Source organism: Heptranchias perlo, chromosome 16 (genome assembly GCF_035084215.1).
Source record: "Heptranchias perlo isolate sHepPer1 chromosome 16, sHepPer1.hap1, whole genome shotgun sequence".
Classification (NCBI taxonomy): Eukaryota; Metazoa; Chordata; class Chondrichthyes; order Hexanchiformes; family Hexanchidae; genus Heptranchias; species Heptranchias perlo.
The window spans coordinates 19,221,928-19,248,093 of record NC_090340.1 but is presented as its reverse complement, the minus strand read 5'-3'; the positions used below and the strand labels follow the sequence as shown (position 1 = coordinate 19,248,093).

The window sequence follows — 26,166 nt, the reverse complement described above, 5'->3', positions numbered from 1 at the left end:
TGCTTATGGTCCTGGCTATTGTTTTACCATGGTATTGTATACCAGATTTAGTGCTTGTGTAAAGCAGTATCTATCACTTTAACCATCCTTATGTGGAACCTTCAACACCTTTAGCCTCTTACCTTAACAGTTGTCCTGACTGTTCATTCGATGGGATAGATCCATATCTCCACTGCCACTCCCTTGGGTCTGGGCCTCATCACTTCCACCAATCTGTAGGAGAGCTGACTACAGAAGATAAGTGGCTCCTTTACAGCCCCTATCTATGTGGTCCACCAATCTGTCCAAAGTGGCTACCTCTCTGACCAAGGTGGACACCAGTCTCTCCAAGTTGGAGCCCAGAGCATACATGGCAGCCGTTTGAGCTTCCACCAAAGTTGCAAAGCATGCAAATGTGGACTCCTGCTGTGAGGGCTTGACTGCAGTGTCCCTCAAACGAGCCACACTCTCGACGGTAGACTGCAGAGTGCTGATGGCATGCGAAATGACACCACACAGGCTGGAGGTGGACTCAGCCATGATGCTGAAATTCCTTAAGAGGCTATCCAATGCGTTATATAACTCCATGCATGACCGCTGGACCTCTGAAATCCACATCTACTTCCTCAGCAGAGCCCACCCTCCAAATAGAACTGCTAATGAAAGAATTTAAGACTGGACCATTACATTCTCTTAAGGCCCTTAATGTAACAAGAAGAGAATATTGTGGCCTCCCCAATAGAATGATGTGTGCATTATACTAGAGACAGCAGACTGATCCAGATGTAGACGGAAATCCCAACATACATTTCACTGAATCCTCAGTCCATGCACACCATCAGAAGAGATTGAAAGGTCTGAGTAATCGTAACTGATAGCGAAAGAATAGTGGGAAGGAACAGCAGACAGCAGTATTTATGCAAATCCATGGATCATGATCCCCATACAGGCATCTTCTAAGATGCCAACCCACAATAAAAATACCAAGAAAATGACACCCTCCCTCCTTTCCAAGAGCTACAGATGTCTCAATAATTAAGCAGTAAATGTGGGACTTTTGAAGTCAAAAGAATTTTCCACATGTTTTACCCCATTAGAATATATAACTAAGGCCTTACTTTGCTGAGTTCAGGACTACAGCTAGGTCTCATTTGAGAGGTCTGTAACCTTTCCCCAATTCCCCCCCACCCAGAAAAAATTGTAGCAGTCTCACAAGACCAAGCCCCAGCAGAATTGTCACAGAAAGAGGGATATTGTTTGTTGGGTCATTGATTTGCCAGACTTACATTTATTAGATCGATCCATCCTTCTCGCGGAGTCCTTGCAGTGGGTTTGCGCACTATCCTTTCACCTCTGGAAACTGAATTTGAATCCCATGGAAGTGTCAGCCATGGCTCATATGGTAGCACTCTTGCCTCTGAATCAGAAGGTCTCACTCCAGAGACTTGAGCATAAAATCTAGGCTGACACCTCAGTGCAGTACTGAGGGAGTGCTGCACTGTCGGAGGTGCCGTCTTTCAGATGAGACGTTAAATCGAGACCTCGTCTGCCCTCTCAGATGGATGTAACAGATCCCATGGCACTATTCAAAGACGAGCAGGGGAGTTCTCCACAGTGTCCTGGCCAAGATTTATCCCTCAACCAACATCACTAAAACAGATTATCTGGTTATTATCTCATTGCTGTGCACAAATTGGCTGCCGCGTTTCCTACATTACAACAGTGACTACATTCCAAAAGTACTTATTTGGCTGTAAAGTGCTTTGGGACATCCTGAGGTCGTGAAAGGCGCTATATAAATGCAAGCCTTTCTTTCTTTTATCTACTCGGTTCAGTTGGTTCAGAATACTCTCACTTGTTAGACAGAAGTGGGTTCAAGCCTTTCTCATTAGACTTCAGCACAAATCTAGGCTGCATTATCAGAGATGCCACCTTTTAGTTGAGATGTTAAACTGAGTCAGGAAGTTATTTCTTAGAGTCTGCCTGCTCAGGTGGACATAACAGATTCCATAGCACTATTCAAAGAAGAGCAACAAGCTCTCTCAATACCCTGGCCAATATTCCTTTCCCAACGAACATCACCAAAAGCATTTTATCCAGTTACCCGTTCATTTGCTGTTTGTGAGACCTTACTGTGTACAAAGTGGCTGATGCGGATTGTCTACATATCAACAGCGACTAAACTTCAACAATAATTTATTGGTCATAAAGCATTTTGGGACATCTTGAGGACATGAAAGGTGCTATAAAATTGTAAGTTCTTTCTTTACTGGGTGCAAGAGCCCTGCATGAAATAATTGTGAACAGTCTGAACGAAGGTTCTAGTGGGTACATAGACATTCTATTTCTAATTGGCAGAAATGCCAAAGGATACATAAAGTGGAAATGTCACGATGTGCAGTAGGGGTTTCTCTTCTAAAGTTATAGTTGAGGCATATTTTGGGGTTTGTCAGAGTAGTGCAGAGAGTGCTTAATTCTGCATATGGCCTGTTGTATCTGAACAGGGAGAGTTGAATGTTGACACAAAAATTGGAGAAGTATCTCATTCCCCAGCCATGACATCTTCTCCTTGATTAGCAAAACATTTCAGCAAAAAATACCTCAATTTGAAATGTTTAAGATTATAAAATACAACTCAGAAATGTATCGGAAAGGAGGTCATTTCTACAACTGCAATACTGTTGCAATAAAAGATAACAGTGAAGGGTAAAATTGTTTCTAGCTGACCATGTGTCCTGTTTCATTATCTACGAAAGACTTTCCTATTCCTCAGTAAGACCAGTCATTGTTAAAATCTATATCAATTATATCTATAAAATACAATTGAACAATCAGATAGATGAAATGGTTTCTCTCTGTGCAGGTAGGTGAAAGATCCGCCAATGTCCGGAATGTTGAAGTTGAGGTGAAGCTGCCAGCACAACTGTCCATAAAAGCTATGCAGCAGCATAATGATCTATCAAGGATCACTTTGGCAATATTTAATGATACAACGCTGTTTCAGGTAAAATGTTTAAAATATGCACTGAGATCTGTATAAACTTGCATAACTATGGAGTAAAATGCACACTTTTTGTCACCCCACATCACAACCATGCAATTCAAAAAGGCAAGGCACCGACAGTGAGAGTAACTAGGAATGACAGTACAGCCTGCTATCCCGGGCAAAAGCATCAACAAAATGAGGTGTCAACTGTGGCTCAGTTGATTGCACTCTCACCTCTGAGTCAGAAGGTTATGGGTTCAAGCCCCACTCCAGAGACTTGAGCATAACATCTGGGCTGACACTCCAGTGCTGCACTGCCGCAGGTGCTGTCTTTTGGATGAGATGTTAAACTAAGGCCCCGTCTGCCCTCTCAAGAGGACATAAAAGATCCCATGGCACTATTTTAAAGAAGAGCAGTGGAGTTCTCCCTGATGTCCTGGACAATATTTATCCCTCAACCAACATCACTAAAAACAGATTATCTGGTCATTATCACATTGCTGTTTGTGGGACCTTGCTGTGTGCAAATTGGCTGCTGCGTTTCCTACATTACAACAGTGACTACACTTCAAAAATATTTAATTGGTTGTAAAGCGCTTTGGGACGTCCTGCGGTTGTGAAAAGCGTGATATAAATGCAAGTCTTTCTTTCTTTTTCTTTCAAAGTATCGCAACACAGCCATTCCCTTTGTATAAGGAGTGATAGAAATGAGTTTCTAATAACACAAGGGGCCAATCAGTCCACAGGGAAATTAGTCAGCAGACCAAACAGTTACCAGCCCACCATCTTATCTTTCTGTATTTTTTTGCCTTTCCTTTTCATGTTCCTGTGAGGATAAAGCCAATATAAATGGTCGACTATTGTATATCATAATTGGCTGAGCAAAGTATTTGCCATCACATGAAATTCTTTTTTAATTGATTCTAGAAGTAAGGGGAGACTGAGGACGGGAAGGAGTTCCATAGTTTTGAGGCACTGTATGAAGTGAAATAGAATAGGAGGCAGTGTGATGAATCCTAATTTCAACAGTGACACGTGGGGAGGATGAAGAGAATGTATGATGATGTATTTGAGGCTTATGAAAGGAAAATTCAGAGCACCACTGACCTGATGCCTTCATCCAGATCATTGATAAAGATGGTGAAGAGCAATGGCTCTGACACTGATACCTGCAGGACTTGACTAGTGACCAGTCCCATGCAAAACTACTACCACTGATAACTACTTTCTGTCTATGAGAATGCAACCAATTCCTCATCCAACCCAAAACCTGCTTGCTAATAACACAGGACTCAATCTTATTAAGTAGCCTATTATGTGATGCCTTGTCAAAGGCTTTTTTGAAAATTAATGTAATACAAGGTCAACCAGGCTACCTACATGCACCAACCTAGTAACTTCCTCAAAAAATTCCACCAGGTTGGTAAGACATGACTTTTTGCAGCAGACATGTTGTAGTAACTCCTTCTCTGTCAAGGTGGTCATACAGTGGATCTCTAATGATTCCTTCTAGCAACTTGCCTATAACCAAAGTCAAGCTAATGGACCTGTAATTTCCCAGTTCTGACTTAGTGCCCATCTTAAATATAGGCGCCATATGCGCCTCTCTCTCGTCCACGGGACAATCACAGATCCCAGTAAGCTGTTAAATATATGAGCAAGGGGCTTGGAGAGCACAGTCCCCATTTCTTTGAGCATCCTTGGGTGAATGCCGTCAGGACCAGACGCCCAATCTGTTTGAGATCCCTTATTCAACCCAGGATTATATTCGTTCAACTTTAGCTTCAATTTTACAATGTATTATAATTCCACATCATTTTCTGCAATGAAGACTGACACAATGTTGCCATTTAAAATCTCTATCGCATTCTGTGAATCCACCTGAATCTGCCTTGAGGAATCCTTCAATGGCCTTATACAGTCCTTAATGGCCCTCTGACTCCTAACATAACTGAAAAATAGCTTATATTACTACCACAGCTACCACTATCTTCTCCTCCAATGTCTTCTTGGCTGCCCTGATAGCACCTTTTAATGCCCAAATCATTGATAGAGGCGACAGATAGAGGTGAGTTGTTAAAGAGAAATGGTGAGTTTGCCATTAAAGAGGATATTGTGCTTCTTCGAGGATGTATAAATATCAACAACTATGTAGTGACAGCAAATTAGCAGTAAAAGGTTTACTGTATACTTCACGTACGGCAACATGTGTGCAGAAATACATGTGTTAATATACATAACTAGTGCATGGGTGCAAAATCCCTCTTCTCCCCTACAACTATGCCAATGCATTTTAGTAAATAGCAATCAGAAGCCTTACCACTAGATCACAAGATAAACATGGATGAAAATGACCATTCAGCCCATCTTAGTTCACAAATCTACAGCAACCCATGGTTCCCATCAGAGTATCTAACTATCTCTTATGATTCCAAAGGTTTTGTTTCCATTTTTCCTACCAAGAGTCCATTGCAAGTTGTAATCATTCTGTGTAAAAAAAAAACTTCCTGACATTGGTCCAAAATTTTCTTTTCACCAGTTTGAATCTGTGCCCTTTGCCATACTTTCTTGGCACACCCTTAAGTAGTACGTCAGATATACCTTTCCGATACTGTTTAATACATTGTATACCTGTATAAAACTCTCCCAGTTGTCTCTTTACAAGATTACATTGAGGGGGTCTTCAATCTTTTATTTTAAAAAAGCTCCATATAAAATATAATTCCAGGAGAGATGTTAGATTTTCCAGGAAAAATTTGGAGGGGGAGGGAGTGATTAAATAATGCTCATTTAAAATTGATCAGGGACAATGTTTAAAATTTGGGAAATATTGAAAAATCAGCAAAGACTGTAAACAAAAATATAACACTAATGAGGCTAAAGTCAAAAATGATGAATGAGTGCATAAAGAGTAACAGCATAGGGAAAAGGCCAGCAACAGAAAGAGTAGAAGAGGAAAAGGACAATATCAAAGAAGGGAACACTTCTGGTGGTCCTTCCTTAGGTGGTTATTTCACACTCACAGTCAAGCGAAGTATTTTGTGTGCGAAATATAGATTCAAAAGTTTTTCTGCTCCGTACAACCACATTTAGACATTGAAAACAATTATCTTATCATTTTAAGTGATTAGATAAATGATAGAATTCAGAATCATTTCTTAGCCACTCCCTATCATTTGTGACTTATTAGCGGAGATAGTTGGGTCTGTGTACGGACCCAGCAGGAGTACAGCACAGTGGGAGTAGCATCAAGCCAATTGGTGACTTCTGACTCAGCAGCCTGTATGGGGCCTGGCACTGGGAGCTTATCATGAGATGGGGTGTTGGAGGCAGGACATTGTGGGGGGAAAAGAAAATTGGATAGGGCCTATTATTGGACGTTGGTAGTGCGACCCACTATTACCCCCGTGCCCAATGGCCCCTGCGCAGGCAGGATGAGACTTTCACAAGGCCTGAGGACTTACCTTCAAGCAGCATTCCGAATCAGCGTTGACACGAGGATTCAATGCAATTCACACTTTTCACCAGCAGGGGGAGCCCCAATCTCTTAAAGGCAGGCTGTCTCTTAAAAATCTCTTAAAGGTAGCTGGTACCTGTTATTTGCTGAAAATAACAGTCTGCTGTCTGCACGGAGTCTGAATGGAGATCAGACATCGCACATGCAAAACACAGATGCAGCTCCCGTCCCTATGTTTACAAACTGATGAGTTATGTTAAAACATTGAATAAAGGTTGCACACTACTAAATCCCACATCCTCCAATCTGCATGCCAGACCTCACCAATCTGCCGATCTGAGTCGGCGAGAGTGCATGCACCAAGGTTCACTGCTGATGCAATAGAGGCCTTGGTGCAAGAGGTGGACAGAAGGAGGAACATCCTATATTCGCAGGGGGGCAAGAGGCCCTCCAGACATATACCCAAAAGGCAGTGGGAGGCAGCGAGGGACGAAGTCAATGCCAGGCACACAACATCATGAACATGGATGCAGTGCAGGAAGAAGGTCAATGCTTTGACATGAGTGGTCAAGGTGAGTGAGGTCAACTGTCAAGTGGTGTCTCCTAGCAACTACACCACTTGCCGCATCCACTGCACCACACACTACACCCCCCATCATCCACACACCAATAAACTAATAAACTCTTTACATCACTACTCAACTCTTCCAATCAGATGCTTCCTTTCACCCTTACACATTACCACTGTTGCAAGCCGCCCACCCACAACTCACCGGCCACACACACTGGCAGCTATTCAACCATGACAGGCAAATCACCCAGTCACACGTCCCACTTTCTTGCAGGAGAAGGTGGCGCGTATCGGGAGGCAACAAGTAGCAGTGGCATTTAGCCCCTCGAGCCTGTTCCACCATTCAATGAGATCATGGTGGACCTGTGACCTAACTCCATATACCCGCCTTATACCCATATCCCTTAATACCCTTGGTTCACAGAAATCTAACAATCTCAGATTTAGAATTCATAAGTGAGCTAGCATCAAATGCCATTTGCAGAAGAGCGTTCCAAATTTCTCCCACCCTTTGTGTGTAGAATCATTTCCTAACTTCACTCCTGCACGTCCTGGCTCTAAATGTTAGGCTATGTCCCCGCGTCCGAGTATTGAAGTCTAGGAGACCTCCAGAAACAGTTACAAATGTCTTGGCAGCCGGAAGCAATAATCCAGTCACTAACCTGTAAATCCTGCATGGTCCCTTTAAATAGCGCTGGTGGGGGTCCTCCAGGCACTCTAAGACATGTACAGATGGTCGGGGTTAAGACTGTGCGTTGAGTTGAGCCTTAAGTCCCAAAATGGTGTCTATCACTTTAAATCAGCGTTGCACATTGATTGTAGCCATTTTCTCCTTACTTTACATGCTTCCGGCATTCGGTATTTGCACATGTGCTAACTCCTATACCAAGATGGCATCCGGCACACGTCATGCTGGAAACGAGCGTGCGCAGCCAAGATGCCATCTTGGATGTTGGAGAGGCCATGTAGCGCCGAAACAATGGGCGCAACACGGCCCAATTTAGCGCCTTGTGTGTCAGTAGTGCTTAAAGAGAAACATTAGCTGTTTCTTTTAATGATTTCACATCTAACACAGCGCCTAAAATCCCTGGACACCCGTTTTACTTGAGAAAATTTAGAAAGGATGCATTTGGAAAGAATGTTCCTAACGATAAATGCGTAGACAGTGAAATTAAGTCATTGCAACCTCATTATAATATTACCATGGAGCCACCACTTGTTTTTGGTGCAAGATTCCTGTGCATGACACCACCTGACTGAAAATCATATGTACAGTATGCACAGAGATCCAGCGAGTACAATCTCTGTCCATAATATCCCCCCCCGGTAGAATTTACAACAACACTGGTATAATCCTTTGTTGGTTTTCGGGATTAAAAGTTGCAAGTGCAACTTTAATACCAATGCAATCAGGGGACTGGGTTTTTGGGTCAGGGCGATAGTGTTATGGTGCCGAAAATCGGCAAATGCTGCATCCTCGCATAAGTGCTGGGATGTTCCCACTGGGCACCTCTGCCACTAACCTCAGTGGACTTTCTGGGATTCGGGTGCCCATGCCAGTAGGGTGTCATCTGGGCCTGGATCCATAACCCAGGCGGGCTCCGCTTCTGCCATTCAGTGGGCCAGTATACCTAGTTTCAGCCGACGTAACCATCTGATCTGTCCAGCTCTGAGAACCCAGGGATGTGGGCACTCCTGAGTTAGGGAGTTGCTGTCCCTTGACCCCACCCCCCTCCTACGCTGATGGCCTTTTTTGCGGCCCTTGTTTGGGGTAGGAAGAGGAAGTTCCGCCCCTTACAAGACCATCAAGCTTGGGACCTGGTGTATCTGGGTCCCAGCCTAATTTGCATCTGTTGCACTGCGCACAGGAGTGCTCCAGATTGACCACAGATTTTTGGCCCCTGTATATTCATTTGAGAGGTGGTGTAAATGCGTCATGTCATGTTCTTCACCTCTGTACATTGCTGACAGTTTTCATGGTGTATCTCTCTACAGGATGAAAATAACAGCAGGCTGTTAAATGAAAAAGTGTTTGGAGTTATAGTAGGAAACACAAGCATTCAGAACCTCACAGACTATGTGACTATTACGATTAATCACAATAAAAAGATGCTGGTAAGAAAATCCTCAGTAATTTACAAAAACATTCAAGGATGAGGAAAGGCCTTTAATTCAGTTGAAACATATCCCCTTACCACCCTAACAACCATTATAACAACCCATTTTGTTTTGTACATACCTATTGTTTTGTTCCCTCAGAACTGACAATTGTTCTAAACATTTATCACGCTGAGTAAAATGAAATAACGTTCTTTGTTTATCCTATCTAAACGGTTTAATATTTTTAAATACTTCAATCATGTACCAGTAAACTACCTTCTAGAGTGTAGAGAGTGACCTCCTCAAACTTCTCCTTATAGTTAACTCCCCTGCACACTTGAACTGCTCTGTTGACTCCCACTGATGCAGCTCACTGAGGATGCAGATATACCGCCACTTCCGCATTGATGCGAATCAGTCTGGATGTGTATCAAGAGTCCAGTTCTGACACTTTAATGCAGTAAAGCAAGAGATGTGAGACCGCCCTGAGCAGTTAGTCTTACACCACTTTAAATTCACACTGGGTGCAATAGAACTCCAGCCCTGGATTTCCTGAGGACTTTCTAAATTCATTTTCAATCTCTTTAATGATATAAGAAATTGTCCGTTATTGCTGATGTGTCAGTTGTTGCTGATCTCAGTGTGAGATGCAATCAGCAGTATAACTCGGTTGTCGACAGAGGATTGTATTGTACAGACACTGGTCTCCGCCGTCATAGATCTGTAACTTTATAGACATTACAAGAGCTTTATAGTAAAACACAAACTAACCAAACAAATGCTCTACATTTCAGGATAATTTATTTCATCGGTGTGTATTCTGGTTTGAAAATGAAAATGGTAAGCAAAAGGCCTGTTAAACTATTTTAGTTAGTGTTACAAAATCTATTTAAACTGTAACTTTTAGACCATAAACTCATGTTACAGACAACATTACGGAGCACTGGGATCCTACTGGTTGTAAAACAATAGTTCAAGCTAATCAAACCACATGCGAATGTGACCATCTGACTTATTTTGCTGTGTTAATGGTAAGTTTTACACTTATGATAATTTTATATGCGACCTAGAGTTGAGAGATGGTAATGTGTCTGTCATCTCCAGTAGATATCTCAGTCTATCCTTTTAATCTGCTGAAACCTTTTCCTCATTTGAGCACTTCACTTCTACCACCTTTCCCGGCCCTCCTTAAGTGTCCTCATTATCTACTGCTTTGCCAAAATCTCTATGAAAACATGTTGAGCTCTGTGAATTTCCCTACTCAGAGCTCAAGTACTGAATTTATCGTGGCTACTCAGTTTTGAATCCTCTCCAAGGCATCAATGTCTTTTTGAAGGTGTGCCAGCTGAAATTGCACACCACAGGGAAGAAATTCTGCAATGCAATTGCGCCACTGGAAGTGTAGCGGGATGCAACTCTTGCCCGCTGCCTTCAACTGGCAGTGACCCCCATCCCAAACCTGGAGACAGGGTCATTTAGATATTTGGGGTGAACACCTGCACCCATAGCGGTGCAACAGGGACACTCAGTGACTCACCTCCTGACTCCCCAAAGCCTTTCCATCATCTACAAGGCACAAGTCAGGAGTGTGATGGAATACTCTCCACTTGCCTGGATGAGTGCAGCTCCAACAACACTCAAGAAGCTCGACACCATCCAGGACAAAGCAGCCCGCTTGATTGGCACCCCATCCACCACCCTAAACATTCACTCCCTTCACCACCGGCGCACAGTGGCTGCAGTGTGTACCATCCACAGGATGCACTGCAGCAACTCGCCAAAGCTTCTTCGACAGCACCTCCCGAACCCGCGACCTCTACCACCTAAAAGGACAAGAGCAGCAGGTACATGGGAACAACACCACCTGAACGTTCCCCTCCAAGTCACACACCATCCCGACTTGGAAATATATCGCCGTTCCTTCATCATCGCTGGGTCAAAATCCTGGAACTCCCTTCCTAACAGCACTGTGGGAGAACCTTCACCACACGGACTGCAGCGGTTCAAGTAGGCAGCTCACCACCACCTTCTCAAGGGCAATTAGGAATGACCAATAAATGCTGGCCTTGCCAGCGACGCCCACATCCCATGAACGAATAAAAAAAAAATAGGGACACTCACCTGGCGAAGACATCAGAACCTCAGAGCCGTACCTTGCCGCTCTGAGAGGAAAAGACAGAGGCTGGTCCGGCCAAAGACTGAAAGGCCCAATATTTCACTAATGGTAAACTCCAATGACGTAAGGCCCCTATTGCATTTTATGTCCATAACGGAACCTACGTCTGGTCTAAGCAGATGTGCTTCCCACTGGCCCTATTAGGGGGCGCATCTGGTGAGATTCCTGGGGTAGCCTGTGAATGTCCCCAAATACACCATTTGGGGTAGTAGAAGAAGCGCCAACAACCCCATGACCCACCCCCCACTTTCCCCCTTGCTGGATTACAATTTGCTGGCTTTCAAAGAATTGGGCAGAATTCAGTGGATCCAGGAACTGTCGCATTTTACAATTCCTCTGCTGGAATTGCCCCAGAATTGGGCTCCCAGAATCACTTAATTTCTGGGCTAATGTCCCAAATGCAGCCTCACCGGGGATCTACACAAGGTTACAATACCTCTTTCAACTTGCAGTTGTATGTGTTTGAGATGCAGCTGTTATTCAAGTAGCTTTATCCATAAGAGTTTTGAACTATCACCAGAAATAGACTATTCCGAGTGAGACAGTGTTTAATCATTACTCAGTGCTGAGTATGCTTTTCTTTCCCAAAGGACTTTCGAGAGGAAAATACCACTTTGGATAAGAATGTTTTGATATCATTAACATTCATCACCCAGATTGGCTGTGGCATTTCTGCCATCTTCTCAGCCATCACCGTAATCCTTTACTGTGTATTCAGGTGAGTCACACACATCTGTTCAGTGAATGCTGCAAGATTATCTCCAATGAGACTGTATCCCAGTATTCCAATAGCTTCAGTTCACATATCAATTTCTATGTTTTCCAAACTAATCTCTTATGTGAAACTTTTATTTATCCATCTGTTGACCAGAGGTCACCGGTTACGGTTATTGGCTTAGTGCAAAGGGGAGAAGAGTCAATTCTCTCTTAACTCTCAATTCCCTTTATTCACGTCGTTAGAGTCTCTCTCTCCCGTTGGTTTAGGCTTGCTCGCCTAGTCTGTGTCTTCTCCTCATTGGCTCTGTCCCAAGGACTTAGGTAGCATTACCTCATTACTCCTTTTCTAAATAAGGACTTGTGTCTTATCACATCTCCTTTGTCTTTCACAAAACTTAGCTCGTTCAAACCGGTTCCAGCCAGCTCAGGCCAGCGACTGAACTCTGGTTACTTCAGTTCAAAAGTTGCTTTTGCCTGTGTGTCAGCAGTTCGGAATAAACTCAGTAGTTTCTGCAGCCCCTGGCCAACACATCTATGTATCGTTAAAATAAATTAAACGTTGGTCTATCCACACGTAGTGATCTGATTGATCCATGGAAACCATGTGACTGCTGAATCTCCCTTTTTTCATTGTTTAACGTTGCAAGTTAAGGATGTCAAAAGAATATAGGAAATTGAGTCTTTTTTTAGTAACAGGGTCATATGTTATCCTCAGGGGAGATGGATGGGATTACCAGTTGCTGGGATGGGGGGGGGTGGTGGGTAATGGTACAGATTACCAGCAGGGATGGTGGAACAGATTATTTGCAGGAGTGGCAAGTTTTAAACTGTGGCAAGTTTTAAACAAAAAGATGGGATGAATTCCTATTAGGAAAGGAGACATAGGGCTATTAGTTCCAGAATCACCAAAATGAAACTAATGAGTGGTTTTGAAGGGTAGGCTAGGTAGACCAATGGTCTTCTCCTGTCTAATACATTACGTTACTATATTGGCCACTGCTCTGATCCTGTATTCACCAACCATGTTTGATCTCAAACTTAGTTGATTTAACTGCTCCCACCCCACTCTCTGACCCAAGACCAGCCCTGCCAAACCTCGACCTGATGCCTGGTCTAAGCCTGTGGCCTAGCCATGTCCGATCCGGGGACCAGCCTGGCCTCAGGCTCAACTCACTCTGCAGCCTCCCTCAGGATCCACTATGCCGTTATCATACTCAACCTTAACCTATGGCCCAGGCTCATTCTCAACCCCAGCTAGCAACTTCCGGCCCTGGCAGATTGAAATTAATTACCCAAAATTTGCAGCTCCTATCCAGGCCAAGACGTGCTGGGATTTCCTGTCCTAGGCTATTAACTGATCTGTGGGCATCTTCCAGAACTGCAGCAGGATGTCAGTCCTTGAAGATCGGGTCCCTCTGGCTGGCAATGGTATTCAGTAGCTAGAAGGGTGGGTAGAAGAAGAGCCTACAACCCCCTGACCCCTTCCCCCGCCCCGGTTACAACTTGTTGGCTTTTAGAGAATGGGGCAGAATCTGGTGGATCCAAGTTCTGTCACATTTTACAATTCCACTGCAGGCAAAGCCCCATAATTGGGCTCCCAGAATCAATTATTTTCTGGGCTAATGCTCCAAATGCAGCCTCACCGGGGATCTGTACAAGGTTACAATATCTCTTTCAACTTATAGTTACATGTGCTTGAGATGCTGCTAGTATTCAAGTAGCTTTATCCGTACGAGCTTTGAACTACCACCAGAAATAGGCTACTCCAAGTGAGGCAGGGTTTAATCATTAATCTGTGCTGACTAAGCTTTTCTTTCCCAAAGGACTTTCGAGAGGAAAACACCACTTTAGATGAGAACATTTTGATATCATTAACCTGAACATCCTGGAGGAGGGATTTCGACATTTAAAGAAGTTCCCACCTCCAGTCTTCAGCCTGCCCCTACGATCCCCCATGGACCCTCCAGTCAGTGGGGACTCAGGATCATACTACCATGCCATGTTTTCTGGGCGTCCTTCTGCTCAGGCATTAACAAGCGTTCAATCCAGAAAATTAGGTAGGAAGCCAGAAATGGCCCGACCTACCTCAATTGAATCCATCTGATGGGGCTGCTCTCCCAGGAAAACTCCTGAAAATCCTAGGGCAATGTAACAGCGACTTGACAAAATGAGTCTCTGCCCCTTCATCCTGATTTTTCTGCTCAGTGAACTGGGCATTCCCCAGGGGCAAGGATCAGGAAAATCGGTTCTAATATCACATACGCATAATACAATGTACTACACATGCTGTTGCTGCAGTGCCCAGATTGAGTTGCATCTCCAGTGTGGCAGGACTTTTGCCCAAGGTACAGATGTGCCACTCATCCTGGACGACCTGCGGTCTCAGAGCCATTTCCATGTTTTTAGCTGGTTCACGGCCTCCACCTGGAGTTGCAGTGTAGCATTGCCAGCAGCCGGTAAAACAGAATTTTTTTTTTTGCAAACTTTGAATTTGATGCCAAGGCCTGTGCAATCGATTCTGGATTCAAAAAACTAGCTCCCTCCTCCTCTACCAGCATTGCAGCAATGGATCCCAGGGCCGAACAGGTATCCTGTGCATCCAGTGTTGCTGTTGAATAAATTATGGGAATACGTTGGATGATGTACTTCCATCATTCCCATATGCTTACAATAACTCATCCGTACAGGGGTCGGCACATTTTATGCCACCGATCTCTATCTGCAGGAAATCAGGGCACACAAGACTGGAAAGGAATACAGTGGATTGTGTCTCAACCCATTTCCTATCCCTGCCTACCCCAGTTACATTGAAAAATCAGCAGAGGGAACACCAACATGCCCACTTGATTACTGTTAGGTTCTAATGTTGGAAAAGAACAAACTTTTGGCTCCCTTTTGCTGTTTTCCAACATTCACCTGGAATTTCTGTGGGAGTTTTCCTGATCTCCTGCCATAACTTTTTTAGTCATTTACACCAATTTTTTTCCAGGGATTCCACTGATCTTCCACCAACTTTATGACTGGGCGATTGGAAATTTCACCATCAGTTGAAAACTAGGCAAGCAGAGCTCACTGTGGATGAATAAAGCTGACTAGAGAGTAACGTGAGCAGGGCTGTAAAACTGAACTGTCCGCTTGGGCAAATATATTGTACCAATGTCAAAATGGTGCCTACCGTATAACTGTATGACTTCCCTCACGATGTTGGTATAAAGTTGTCTTGCTTTCATTTTTGTTTTAGGAAAAATAAAAGTGATCATGTCACCATGATCCACATCAACCTCTGCGCTGCCTTGTTTCTTCTAAACGTGAACTTCTTGACCAATGTATGGCTCAGTATGTTGAGAAATGACGGTCTCTGTAAGACCATTGCTGTGTGTCTACATTACTCATTGCTGTGCACTTTTACCTGGATGGGAATCGAAGCATTTCATCTGTACATGATGTTGATCAAAGTGTTCAACACCTATGTAAAATATTACATACAAAAACTGGCTTTTATTGGTTGGGGTGAGTATGAAGTATTCTCCTTTCACTTTTTGTTGCCTAATTTATTGACTCCATTTTGTGCTTTGCACACAGAACATTAGTTGCCCCAATACAATATTTTTCACAATAGTATGCAGAGGCCAGATACCCAATGGATACTTAAGCACAGGTACTCCATAAACATAACACCAGGTCTACCGATCTCCCATTTCTGTCACTGCTATCAGTTATAAGATTACAAACCTTAGATAACTTGGTGTCGTACAAGATGAATACTTGCTACTCAAATGGCCCAAATTTTAAAATCAGTTTCATTTGCTTGTACTGCATTTTGTTTATTATTACGCCACTGCTGGTAACAAACAAATTTAAAGAGGAAGACTGAATGATACCACTAATTTATGCCACGTGAGCTGTGGAATTCTTCATGAATGCAGTACCATTTTTGGCCTATGCACTTGACAAGGGTCATGCTTATTGCAGAAATGAGTCAAAGGCCTAAGTGTTCCATCTTCCTCCTCCCTCACAATCTGGAGGGGGTGGAGGTGGAAAGGGCCTCAGGGACACATTCTGCTGTATCCCTGCACATACGAGGGTGGGCATATGATAATGGATTGAATTGAGGGAACTACAGACCTCAGCAATATTTCCCACCATTTAATCTCTGGATGCAAGGGCTGCCTGTTTGACCCAGAAGTTTAGCATTTAATGTTAGGTGGTAGGGGGCAGAAACTGATGATAAACCAGGGGTTGGTCAAGTGCTCAGACAGGGCTGCCTTACACAGACCCAAGAAGGGGAGCAGGGTTCAAAATGTTTCAATATAAAATTGCCAGTTTGCAAACTCTGAGTGCTTCTCAGCCTGTATACTCACTCGCCCAGACTGAGTGCTTCCTGGCCCACTCTCCCTGAGGGCTTTTTGGCCTATCTAGCCACTCGCTCACCTACTTTGAGCACTTTCTGGACTGCCTACCTGCTCTGATTAATTCCCAGCCTGCCTTATTGCGGCTCACACCAAATGACTCTCAATCCAACAGTTCACCAAGCTGCCAGCCCCGAGTGCTTCCCAGATCACCTGCTCAGTAGCTATCCCTTGTGCTTAGTGGCCAAATGCTTGCTCGCCTTGCGTACTTCCTGAAGCACATGCCCTTATCTGCCTGCCATGAGAGCTTCCCAAATCACCTACTTCCCACTTGTGCCCAGTGCTATCCAACATGTCCATTTGCCCAAGTGCTTCCTGACCCAATATGATGTGAAAAGATTGTAAGCAAGAAGTGAAGGAGGACAGCAAAAAAGAGCAGGAGGTGTAGGAGGAGAATGAAAGAGGGAGAAGTAAAGCAGGAAAGAACAGAAAGCATTTATATGGCACCTTACCACACCCTCAGGAGGTCCCAAAGCACTTTACAACCAATGGATGGCTTTTGAAATGCAGTTACTGTTGTTATGTAAGCAAATACGATAGCCAATTTGTGCAAAAACAACAAATGAATGATTCATCGATCCGTTATTGGTGGTTTTGATTGAAGGTGGAATGTTGGCCAAGACACTGGGCAAATGATGTGCTCATCTTTGAATAGTCCTATGGGATATTTTAGATCTACTTGTGCAGGGAGAAGGAGCCTCAGTTTTACATTTCATCCAAAAGTCTGTAGTACTGCTTGAATACACAGCCTTCTGACTCAGAGGCGAGGAGTAATTTTGCTAATTTTTCTCTCCAGTTAATTTGGGCCCGAACCTTTATCATCTAACTCAAATTTGCCTTTTCCCAGTCCAGCACCTTTATCTTTGTCCTTTTTATCCTTTTCTGATCTTATATTGAACCTAACTATGTTGAGACTTCTATTTCCCAACTATACGCCTACTTTCACATCAGTTCTCACACTGTGCTGGAATCCTTCACAAACACTGGCAAACCCCCTCTTTTTCCCCTCCCTATCTCTCTTGAAAATGTTATAAACAGGATTACTAAGTGCAAACTTCCATTACAGCTAGTATATCATATCCCTCCGTAGACACTGATTCTTCGAACTCTCCAAATTTGTTTTGAATGCTTTGTACATTCATATACAAACCACTCAATCTTGACTCCACTTTTTGGAATGTTGACCATTATTTGTTTCCCTGGTTTTCTTATTTAATTTTTTGATATCCTTTGTCCCTTCTAAACAGTGTTTTTAATCTCTCACTACCTCAAAGCTTCTTTCCCTTCCTCCTCTGAGATTGATTCGCTTGAGATCTTGTTTTTTTCAATCTAGTGCTTAACTTTTTAAACTCCTTCTGCGAGATTTCAAACATACTCCTATCTATGTCATTGGTTCCAACATGGACCATGACTTTTAGCTGCTCTCCATCCCTTCCCAGAAGTTTTTCTACCTGTTCTACGATGTTGTCTATTTATTTCAGCACAACCTTCCGCTTTGTATTCCAACAGATTTATTAATCCCCTCTCCCTCTCCAATCTCAAACCTAGATTTTCCCTATCCCATTACCATATTCATTTAAATCCTTCCCCACTTCTCTATTTACCCACTCCGCAAGATGGTTTGGTTCAGGTGAAGGCCGTCCATTCGATGTAGCTTTACATTGCTACGGCGGCAGAAGGGGCAAGGATTTTCATCCCCTTTGTCTTCTTTCCAGCTGTAAAGATCCTAGCCTAGAAATCAAGTGAAAAGGCAGAGTCCTGGTGGGGGAGTCAGAAAATGGGGTGAGACCCAGACACAGTGGAGGCCTGCTCCTTTTGCCCTACACAATAAATTCTGGCCAAGGGGGCATGGACATTTATTCTGCTCAAGCAACTTGTGTCCCAACAACAGTGTGGGGCCATGTCTGGAGGCACTCCTAGACCACTCCGAGAATCGAGCCAGATACATGTCTGATAGGCCTATCAATACCTATGTCTGCTGACAGCAGGTGTAGGTGCTATTCTGGAATAAATGTGTCATTGCAAGCAGCAATAAATCCCAGCAGAATCAACTGCTGTTGGATTGTGGACTTGCCAATGTTGGAACCATTAACTGATTAAAAGGTGCTGCTTTCAATCTTTTGCTTAACTGGCCTTTAGCTCCCCCTCCCAAAGTGGCAGGGTGCCATTCCGAGATTGACACTGTTAACACTGGGTGGACACTGCTACTGGCATGGGCACCCAGCACTATTTTGTTAATGACCCTGTCTCCAGGTATTTGGAACGTGGTCCCGCCACATTTCCAATGATGCAACGGTGGCACCAGAATATCTAGGTTCTTATGTGGAATGAGTTAGGCAGAATCAACCTCGTTCTTATTGGGTATAAGCTTACATCACAAAACTACCCATTATTCAGCAGCAGCTGGTGCTGAATTATCAATCTCACTCAGGCAGTCCTCAAGGAGAACTGCTACCAGAAATGGAACTGTGAAGCTGGGTTAACTGTTAATAGTGAGTTTAAAAATGTTCCTTTTTTTAAGAGATTTGTCGAGGGTGCTTTATTCTGCGTCTAACATCTGTTATTCCTGAACTGAAATTGGTTGCAAAAGATGGAAAATAGTCAATTCTCCAGCATTGGCAGCTCAATGAGTCCTTTCTTTCCCTGATATTCTTAATGAGATATATTCTGAATTGTATTCTTTAAATGTTGATATAGTGATGATTGCAAATAATTTTCTCCTATTGACAGGCATTCCTGCTGCTGTGGTGTTTGTATGTATCGGAGTGAACAAAGACAATTATGGCCAGTTTGTGATTGAAACCCAGGACAAAAACAACTCTGTTCCAATGTAGGTCTTGGTAAAAATGCCAGAAGCGATAATGGTACTCGATTTTCTTCCACTATAAATCTTGTCACTAGAATTTCTGCAGTGACAGCTGTGGGAACAGAGCTTCCCTGAAAGCTTAGCAAGTTTGTCCATTGAGTAGCATGGCCATGTAAGTCAGGAAGTTCTCAGGTTCAATGCCAGGTCTGTTCTGAGTTAGATGGCTTTGGTCAGTCGGTGGCAACTGTGCTACAATTTGCCTCAGCACCCTAATGGTTAGAGGAAAATCTGCCATTGTTCCTGCTTCTGATGGGTATCCAGTGAGCACTGCTGGGAATGGACCTCGGGTGAAGACAGGATTAAGCTTAGCTGTGATGTATCCTACAGTCGAATAGCCTGTTGGCACTCATTGTCAAAGGCAGGATATTGGAGGGTGACCAGTGTCTGTTCAACTGTTAACTAGCAAGGAGTCAACATCTTAGGGAGAGGAGGGGGAGGGAAGGGGATGATTTAATTAAAAAGCTGCATGGAACAGTAAGTGATTACTCCGTGTTCTTTGCAGCTGGAACAAGAATTAAATGACTCAGTGTTAGATTGTGAAACACTGCGCAATTTCTGCCACTTCATCACAGAGTAAATCTCAATAGTTGTGACGATTTGCTTGTAAAGCAACATGTGGTATATTGTGTGAGGAAGTTAAATTGCCCACTTGTCATGTACCTGCTTAAATAATCTATCTTCTGTTCCTGTTATAAATCTGCACTAGATCTGAACTTATAAGAAAATTATTAGGTTGAAGACTAAAATTGAAGTGTAGCGTTCACCTGTCTAAGAACCCAGATACACTACAAGACAGTTTGCAGTGTCCATGTTAGGAACAAGAATTAGTCCAAAAGTTGGCATCTCATTGGAAGTTAACTTGTCAGGCGCTAGTTAGAAACATGGCATGCAATGGTACATGAAATCAAAAGCAAAGCTTCATGATGAATACTTCAAGGCTTCTTTCTTTTTCAACAGGTGCTGGATAACAAACAATTTGGTCCATTATGTTACAAACTGTGGCTATTTCAGCATTATATGCTTTGGGAACACAGCAATGTTAATCACTGTCTGTACCAAGCTCATTTATGTGCAAAGAGAGAGCAGACATGAGAAAAGATCTGTCTGGAAGGACCTATGGACAGTCCTTGGTCTGTGCTGCTTATTGGGCACAACCTGGGCTTTGGCTTTCTTTTCATATGGACCACTACACGTGGTTCAAATGTACCTGTTCTCCATCTTAAATTCCTTGCAAGGTTAGTCAAAGCATGAGTTTTGTTAGATATAGTGCTATATATATGTATTCGCAGTTAAGGAATGGTAATAAATAGTCAATGATTAGAATGTTAGTGTAATTTTATTAATTGAATTTACTTCATGGAATAATTTCTTTGAAAACGCAGGGAAATAATTGTGAAGGTTTTTTTTATTATGCGGCAAAGAATAACCCTGCACCCAAAGGGGATCTTTCCCTCATTCCTCATGAGATTTACATTTTCACCAACTCTAGCTGATTCAATATTTAAGCCAGTTTGTGTAGATAAATACTAAATGGTGTAATTAACATTAAATGGTGTAATTAATGACTATATGGAATTTTAAAAATTTTTTCCAGGATTTTTCATATTCTTGTGGTACTGTGCTATAAAGCGACCATCCAAAAACCAAATATCAAGTTACACATCATGAACATAGAAAACAGAAGAGGTGAAAGTGCTATCACTCGTGCTCCATTCACTTTTCTAACTAGTTTCAAAAATAAGTTCTTCTTAAAGAGTCTCGCTGTTTGTAAAGTTTTTTTAAATATGATTGAAGTTTGTTGCTACATTTGTGGTTTCAGCATGCCCTAGAAATCAGCACAATAATTTTCAATATCTCTTTGCTTGGAAGGGCATTTGTTTGAATGTCATTATCTATAATTAAGCAACTTGCACCGAGCATGCATCATCAGATCACACCCCTTAGGACAAAAAAGAGTGACTGGTTGAAATGAGGAGTTATCTGTTAAATTACCAATCAAATATCCAATTGGTGTATCATGAACAAATCAAAATCAGTTCCATTTAATCAGTAAATACCAAGCAGCAGAAAGCTGAGCAAACAAATTAGAAAATGCTGGAAAAGTTCAGCAAGTCAGGCAGCATCTGTGGTGAAAGAAACAGAGTTAACGTTTCAGGTTGAAAGGTTTTCGATGCTGCCTCACCTACTGAGCTTTTCCAACATTTTCTGCTTTTATTTCTGATTTCCAGCATCTGCAGTATTATACTTTTGATTTGAGCAATCAAATTGTTCAATTTGTTTGAAAGCTACAAATTCCAAACTAGAAAGTAGTAGATAGCAACCAAATTGTTCAAATAAATTTCCGAACTTGGTTTGAACTGTCATCTCCAATTTTTCAACTACCTGAAAATTTATGATAAAAGTAACAATTACATTTATAAGAAACAAGTAAAAAGTTAAACAACTTGGAATACGGTGCTTATTAACAGAATTGTCTGTACAGTGCTGTAATCCCAAAATGTTTCCGCATATTTTGGAATACTTGGCTGAGGTTTTGCTGTCTTTTTTTTCTGGTTCTTCCTAATTGGCTGGATTCTATGTCAATCACAACAAGCCCACCCCTTTGCACTTTAGCTGCACCAATCATCTCCACTAAAGTTCTCAACTCACTCCTTTTAACTTCCCAGCCTGACCAACTTAAATTTGGAGTCTGTGACCAATGCCATGGGAGATCAATTATATATTCCACTGTATGTTACACGATATAATGCTTCTCTCATTACACAATAGCATTTCCTCCGACTCACTGTGAGCAACGTCACGGGAAATTTTTTATATTTTTTAAATGATGAGAAACTATTAAATGTTGGTGTTCAGAGAGATTTGGGTGTCCTCGTACAAGAAACACAAAAAGTTAGCATGCAGGTACAGCAAGCAATTAGGAAGGCAAATGGCATGTTGACCTTTATCGCAGGGGGGCTGGAATACAAGAGTAAGGAAATTCTTTTTACAATTGTACGGGGCTTCGGTGAGACCTCACCTGGAGTACTGTGTACAGTTTTGGTCTCCTTATCTAAGGAAGGGTATACTTGCCTTGGAGGCTGTGCAATGAAGGTTTATTAGATTGATTCCTGGGATGAGAGGGTTGTCCTACGCGGAGAGATTGAGTAGAATGAGCCTATACTCTCTGGAGTTTAGAAGAATGAGAAGTGATCTAATTGAAACATAAGATTCTGAGGGGGCTTGACAGGGTAAATGCTGAGAGGTTGTTTCCCCTGGCTGGAGAGTCTAGAACTAAGGAGTATAGTCTCAGTATAAGGGGTCAGCCATTTAAGACTGAGATGAGGAGGAATTTGTTCACTCAGAGGGTTGTGAATCTTTGGAATTCTCTACCCCAGAGGGCTGTGGATGCTGAGTCATTGAGTATATTCAAGGCTGAGATAGATACATTTTTGGACTTTAGGGGAATCAAGGGATATGGGGATCGGGCAGGAAATTGGAGTTGCGGTTGAATAGCAGAGCAGGCTCGAGGGGCAGTATGGCCTTCTCCTGCTCCTATTTCTTATGTTCTTATGAAATGTGCAAGTTTCTTTTTACTTTTCCATAGTTTTATATTAGTTTACTTCCTAGTGAAGTTATTGTGTGCATTGCTTATACAGTATTTACAGCAGCATACTTTTCTGTAATAATTAGAAATTTAATAGAAATCTGTAACAACTGCTTATTTGTATCCGTATATTTGTCAGATGCGACATACTTTGTAATAAAGTCAGTGATAAATCATCACAATCAAACCTTGTTCAAACTTGCTGTGATATTGAGGCCTAACTCTATCTTTATCCCTCCTGGCTCTGATCTAAAGAGCTCAAATAGTCAAAACTGAAAATCCATCTACAGAATATTTCAAAATCCAGGTGCACTGGAATTTTTTTCTGCTCGATCTTGTGCACTGACTAATATTTTATACTTTGGGTAATCGTGTGTGAAGAGCACAGCTCCTCATCTTTGGCAAGTAATTAAGGCGGTAACAACTGTCTCATAGTGAGGCAGTGCTAAGAGAAAAACAATTAGGGACTGGAATTCTGGGGAGGGGGGTTCCACAGAGTTTGTTTCCTCTGTGTCTTGTAAACAGTGGAACTTCAAGGCAAATAATGGGCCAGGGTGGGGACACCTTAAGCAGGAGTTCCTGCTCCGCTCCACAGTTGGGGCTCAGTGTTTGTGAGACTGCCAGTACACCAAATGAATGGAGGCATAGCGGCCTCCACAAGGGCGTGTGTGGTTCCCACTGATCGGGTCCAGCCTTGGCAAGTGGCCTGGACCCCTGAAGAGGTACCAAATGTTTGTTTAAAAAAAATTCATTGATTGTCGCCCTAGCTCAGGGGCCTAGTGCCGGGATTGGAGTGGGGAGGCGAGCATTCCTGGAAACCCAGATGCTGAAGTTCCTGTTGGCGTGGAGCAGGGGGGCACCAGAGACACATCCAAAGTAGCACATGCATCCTCATGTTAATGAGTTGCCCTCCCATTGACCCCACAAAGTGTGGTGAGATCAGTTCTGGAGAGTGCTGCCGGGAGCGATCACAGATTTGATTGCCCTTCTGTGCTGAATTACTTGATTTCAGCTGAGGTAGATGGTCTCAGCAAACTAAAAATAAGAGACAACAGGCTAAGATTTCAGAAATTGCCTCAGGCTTTCATTTCTGGATCCAGATTTTCCACTGTCTTTTCATGTGGACAATGGAAGATTTGTTGCATCATTGGAGATCCTGGTAGATATTACATGCTTGGATTTTCATAAAGTCTTTGATAGCTGTTGATCATCATTGTGGAACCCTAACGTAAGGAATCAGGGAACAGAAGTCAATTCTGGTACTGAATAGAGAACTGACCTAAAATAGGAAACAGAAAGTCATCATAATGGGAACTTTTCAGGTTGGAAAGAGGTTATGAGCAGAGTGCACCAAGAGTGATCCCTGGGACCCAATATGATAATATATATATATAATGGATTAAGGCATCGAAATTGAAATCTCCAAGTTTGCAGAAGATAGAAAAGTCAGAAGGAGGGCAAATAATGAGGGACAATGCAACCAGATTCAACAGGATTTAGTTCCTTTTTGGTAACTGCCAGGGGGTGGCAAATACAATTCAAGATGATCAGAATAAAATAATATAGGAGCAAAAGGCCAGAAGAGGGAGTATGTGTTAAATAGAACAGTGGTACAAAGGGCTGATTAGGAAAGACATATTGGGATATGGTAGATAAATCTTACCTTAGCTGCAATAAAAATAATTCAATAAGTTCCTAGGTTGCAGTTGAGTAGAATCAAAAGAAGTTGCTGTATAAGATGTTGGTCAGACTTCACCTGAGGTACTATGTTCAGTCCCGGTCACTTAATCATTGGTGTTGGCCTTGACAAGGTGCAGAGACCAGCAGCAAAATTAATTCCAGATATCAGCGATTTAAGTTATGAGGAAGGGTTGAAGAAGTTGGACTAGATTTTGTGGAATGGAGATTTCAAGGTAAACTCATTGAAGTTTTATGAAGGGAAGTAATAATATCATCAAGGCAAATTGTCCACTATGCTGAAGGGTTCAAAAACAAAGGGTCACAAGTTAAAAGTTTGGAAGTTAGGAGTAAGAAGTTAGGTAGGACCTGTTTCACTCAAAGAGTAATAAAGCTATGGAATAAATCACTAGGGAAGACCCTTGAAGTGGATAGTAGAAATGGATTTAAGAGAGAAATTGATGTGTTTCTGTTGAGAAATGAGACTGGGGAATGTGATACAAAGGAGGGATTTATCTCTGAAAATGATTCAGGCTTGTTCCCTGTACCTAACAATTCCTGTGTTATTTTATCCATCCACCAGAATAACCAAGTAAGAACATCACTGCCTTAGTGGGTATCTCTGCTAATCAAATATTTGTAACATTTCAGTTATCATTTTCTTTATGGACTATTCAGAAGATTGGTAATATCCAGGCCTGAAATGCTCTGTAGGGTCACCAGTTTCAGAGGGTGCTCTGTTTACTCAGCTTTCAGCGCACACTCCTGGTTTCCAATATGAAAGTCTTCCATTCAGGGGAAAGCACAAGTGCCAGTGCCTCGAGAACCGGGTGCATAGGAGACCCTTCAACTGTGTCTGATCTCAGGCACAGTTGGTGAAATTTCTGGGAGTTTTGTATCTAGGAAGTATTGTGCCCCTCCTCCAAAATGACACCTGACACATTAGATTCAAGCTTCAAGCATTTGGTTGGCCTTGAACTGTTTCAGAGAACAGGCTACAGCAAAGCTTCAATCTATGGATTAAGTACAGGGCTAAGGCCCACATTCATGTGGACATCAGCATTTACACCCGTTTGTCCACTTGCCCACACTCATGGATGAAAAGCAGATATTTCAAATATTTGGAGAGTCCCATCCCATCAATCACCGCAGCTCCTTTTATCTTGTAATATTTTTGCTGCTACTTGACGTACTGCTGCACTCAGTGAGTGAAGGAAAGAATGGAACCTTGTAAGTAGACAACACTGAAACAGACACAAAGTGGCGTGAAGAGAATCCTGATGGAGAGAGAAATAGGTGTAAAGGAGTAATCGAATGCAGAGAGAAACAACTGGAGAGAATAGCAGCAGTTAATAAAGAGAATGCACCAGCAAATCTGGGAAATATGAGGACAGAATTAAAGAGCAAAGTGAAAGAAGATTGCCAGGGGGGAAATGTCAGATTGTGGGTTGATAATAACAAAGTGAAACCAAGGCAGATGAACTAGGGCAAGGAAAATCACAGTTTAAAGAAAGGGAGCTGGAAGAACATGGGGAAAACCACAGTTAGTTGGGACGAGGGCACAACATGGTGCCCAATAATCCTCAACAGGCAGCAGAGGGATTTTAAAAAAATTGTGGGGGAACAATTCGATAGGGGCCAG

General features: G+C 42.6%; 1 protein-coding gene across 1 annotated transcript in view; it reads left to right on the top strand.

Annotated features, from left to right (window-relative positions):
- Positions 1-21,545, top strand: part of LOC137333411 (adhesion G-protein coupled receptor G2-like) — a 41,173-nt gene extending 19,628 nt beyond the window's left edge. Inside the window, exons 5-13 of the mRNA XM_067997563.1 lie at positions 2,843-2,983; positions 8,989-9,108; positions 9,888-9,933; positions 10,021-10,124; positions 11,860-11,987; positions 15,228-15,496; positions 19,126-19,225; positions 20,219-20,496; positions 20,856-21,545. Coding sequence (XP_067853664.1) covers positions 2,843-2,983; positions 8,989-9,108; positions 9,888-9,933; positions 10,021-10,124; positions 11,860-11,987; positions 15,228-15,496; positions 19,126-19,225; positions 20,219-20,496; positions 20,856-20,929 — 1,260 coding nt within the window. The 3' untranslated portion in view covers positions 20,930-21,545. The remainder of the gene's footprint in view (positions 1-2,842; positions 2,984-8,988; positions 9,109-9,887; positions 9,934-10,020; positions 10,125-11,859; positions 11,988-15,227; positions 15,497-19,125; positions 19,226-20,218; positions 20,497-20,855) is intronic.
- The last annotated feature ends 4,621 nt before the right edge of the window (positions 21,546-26,166 follow it).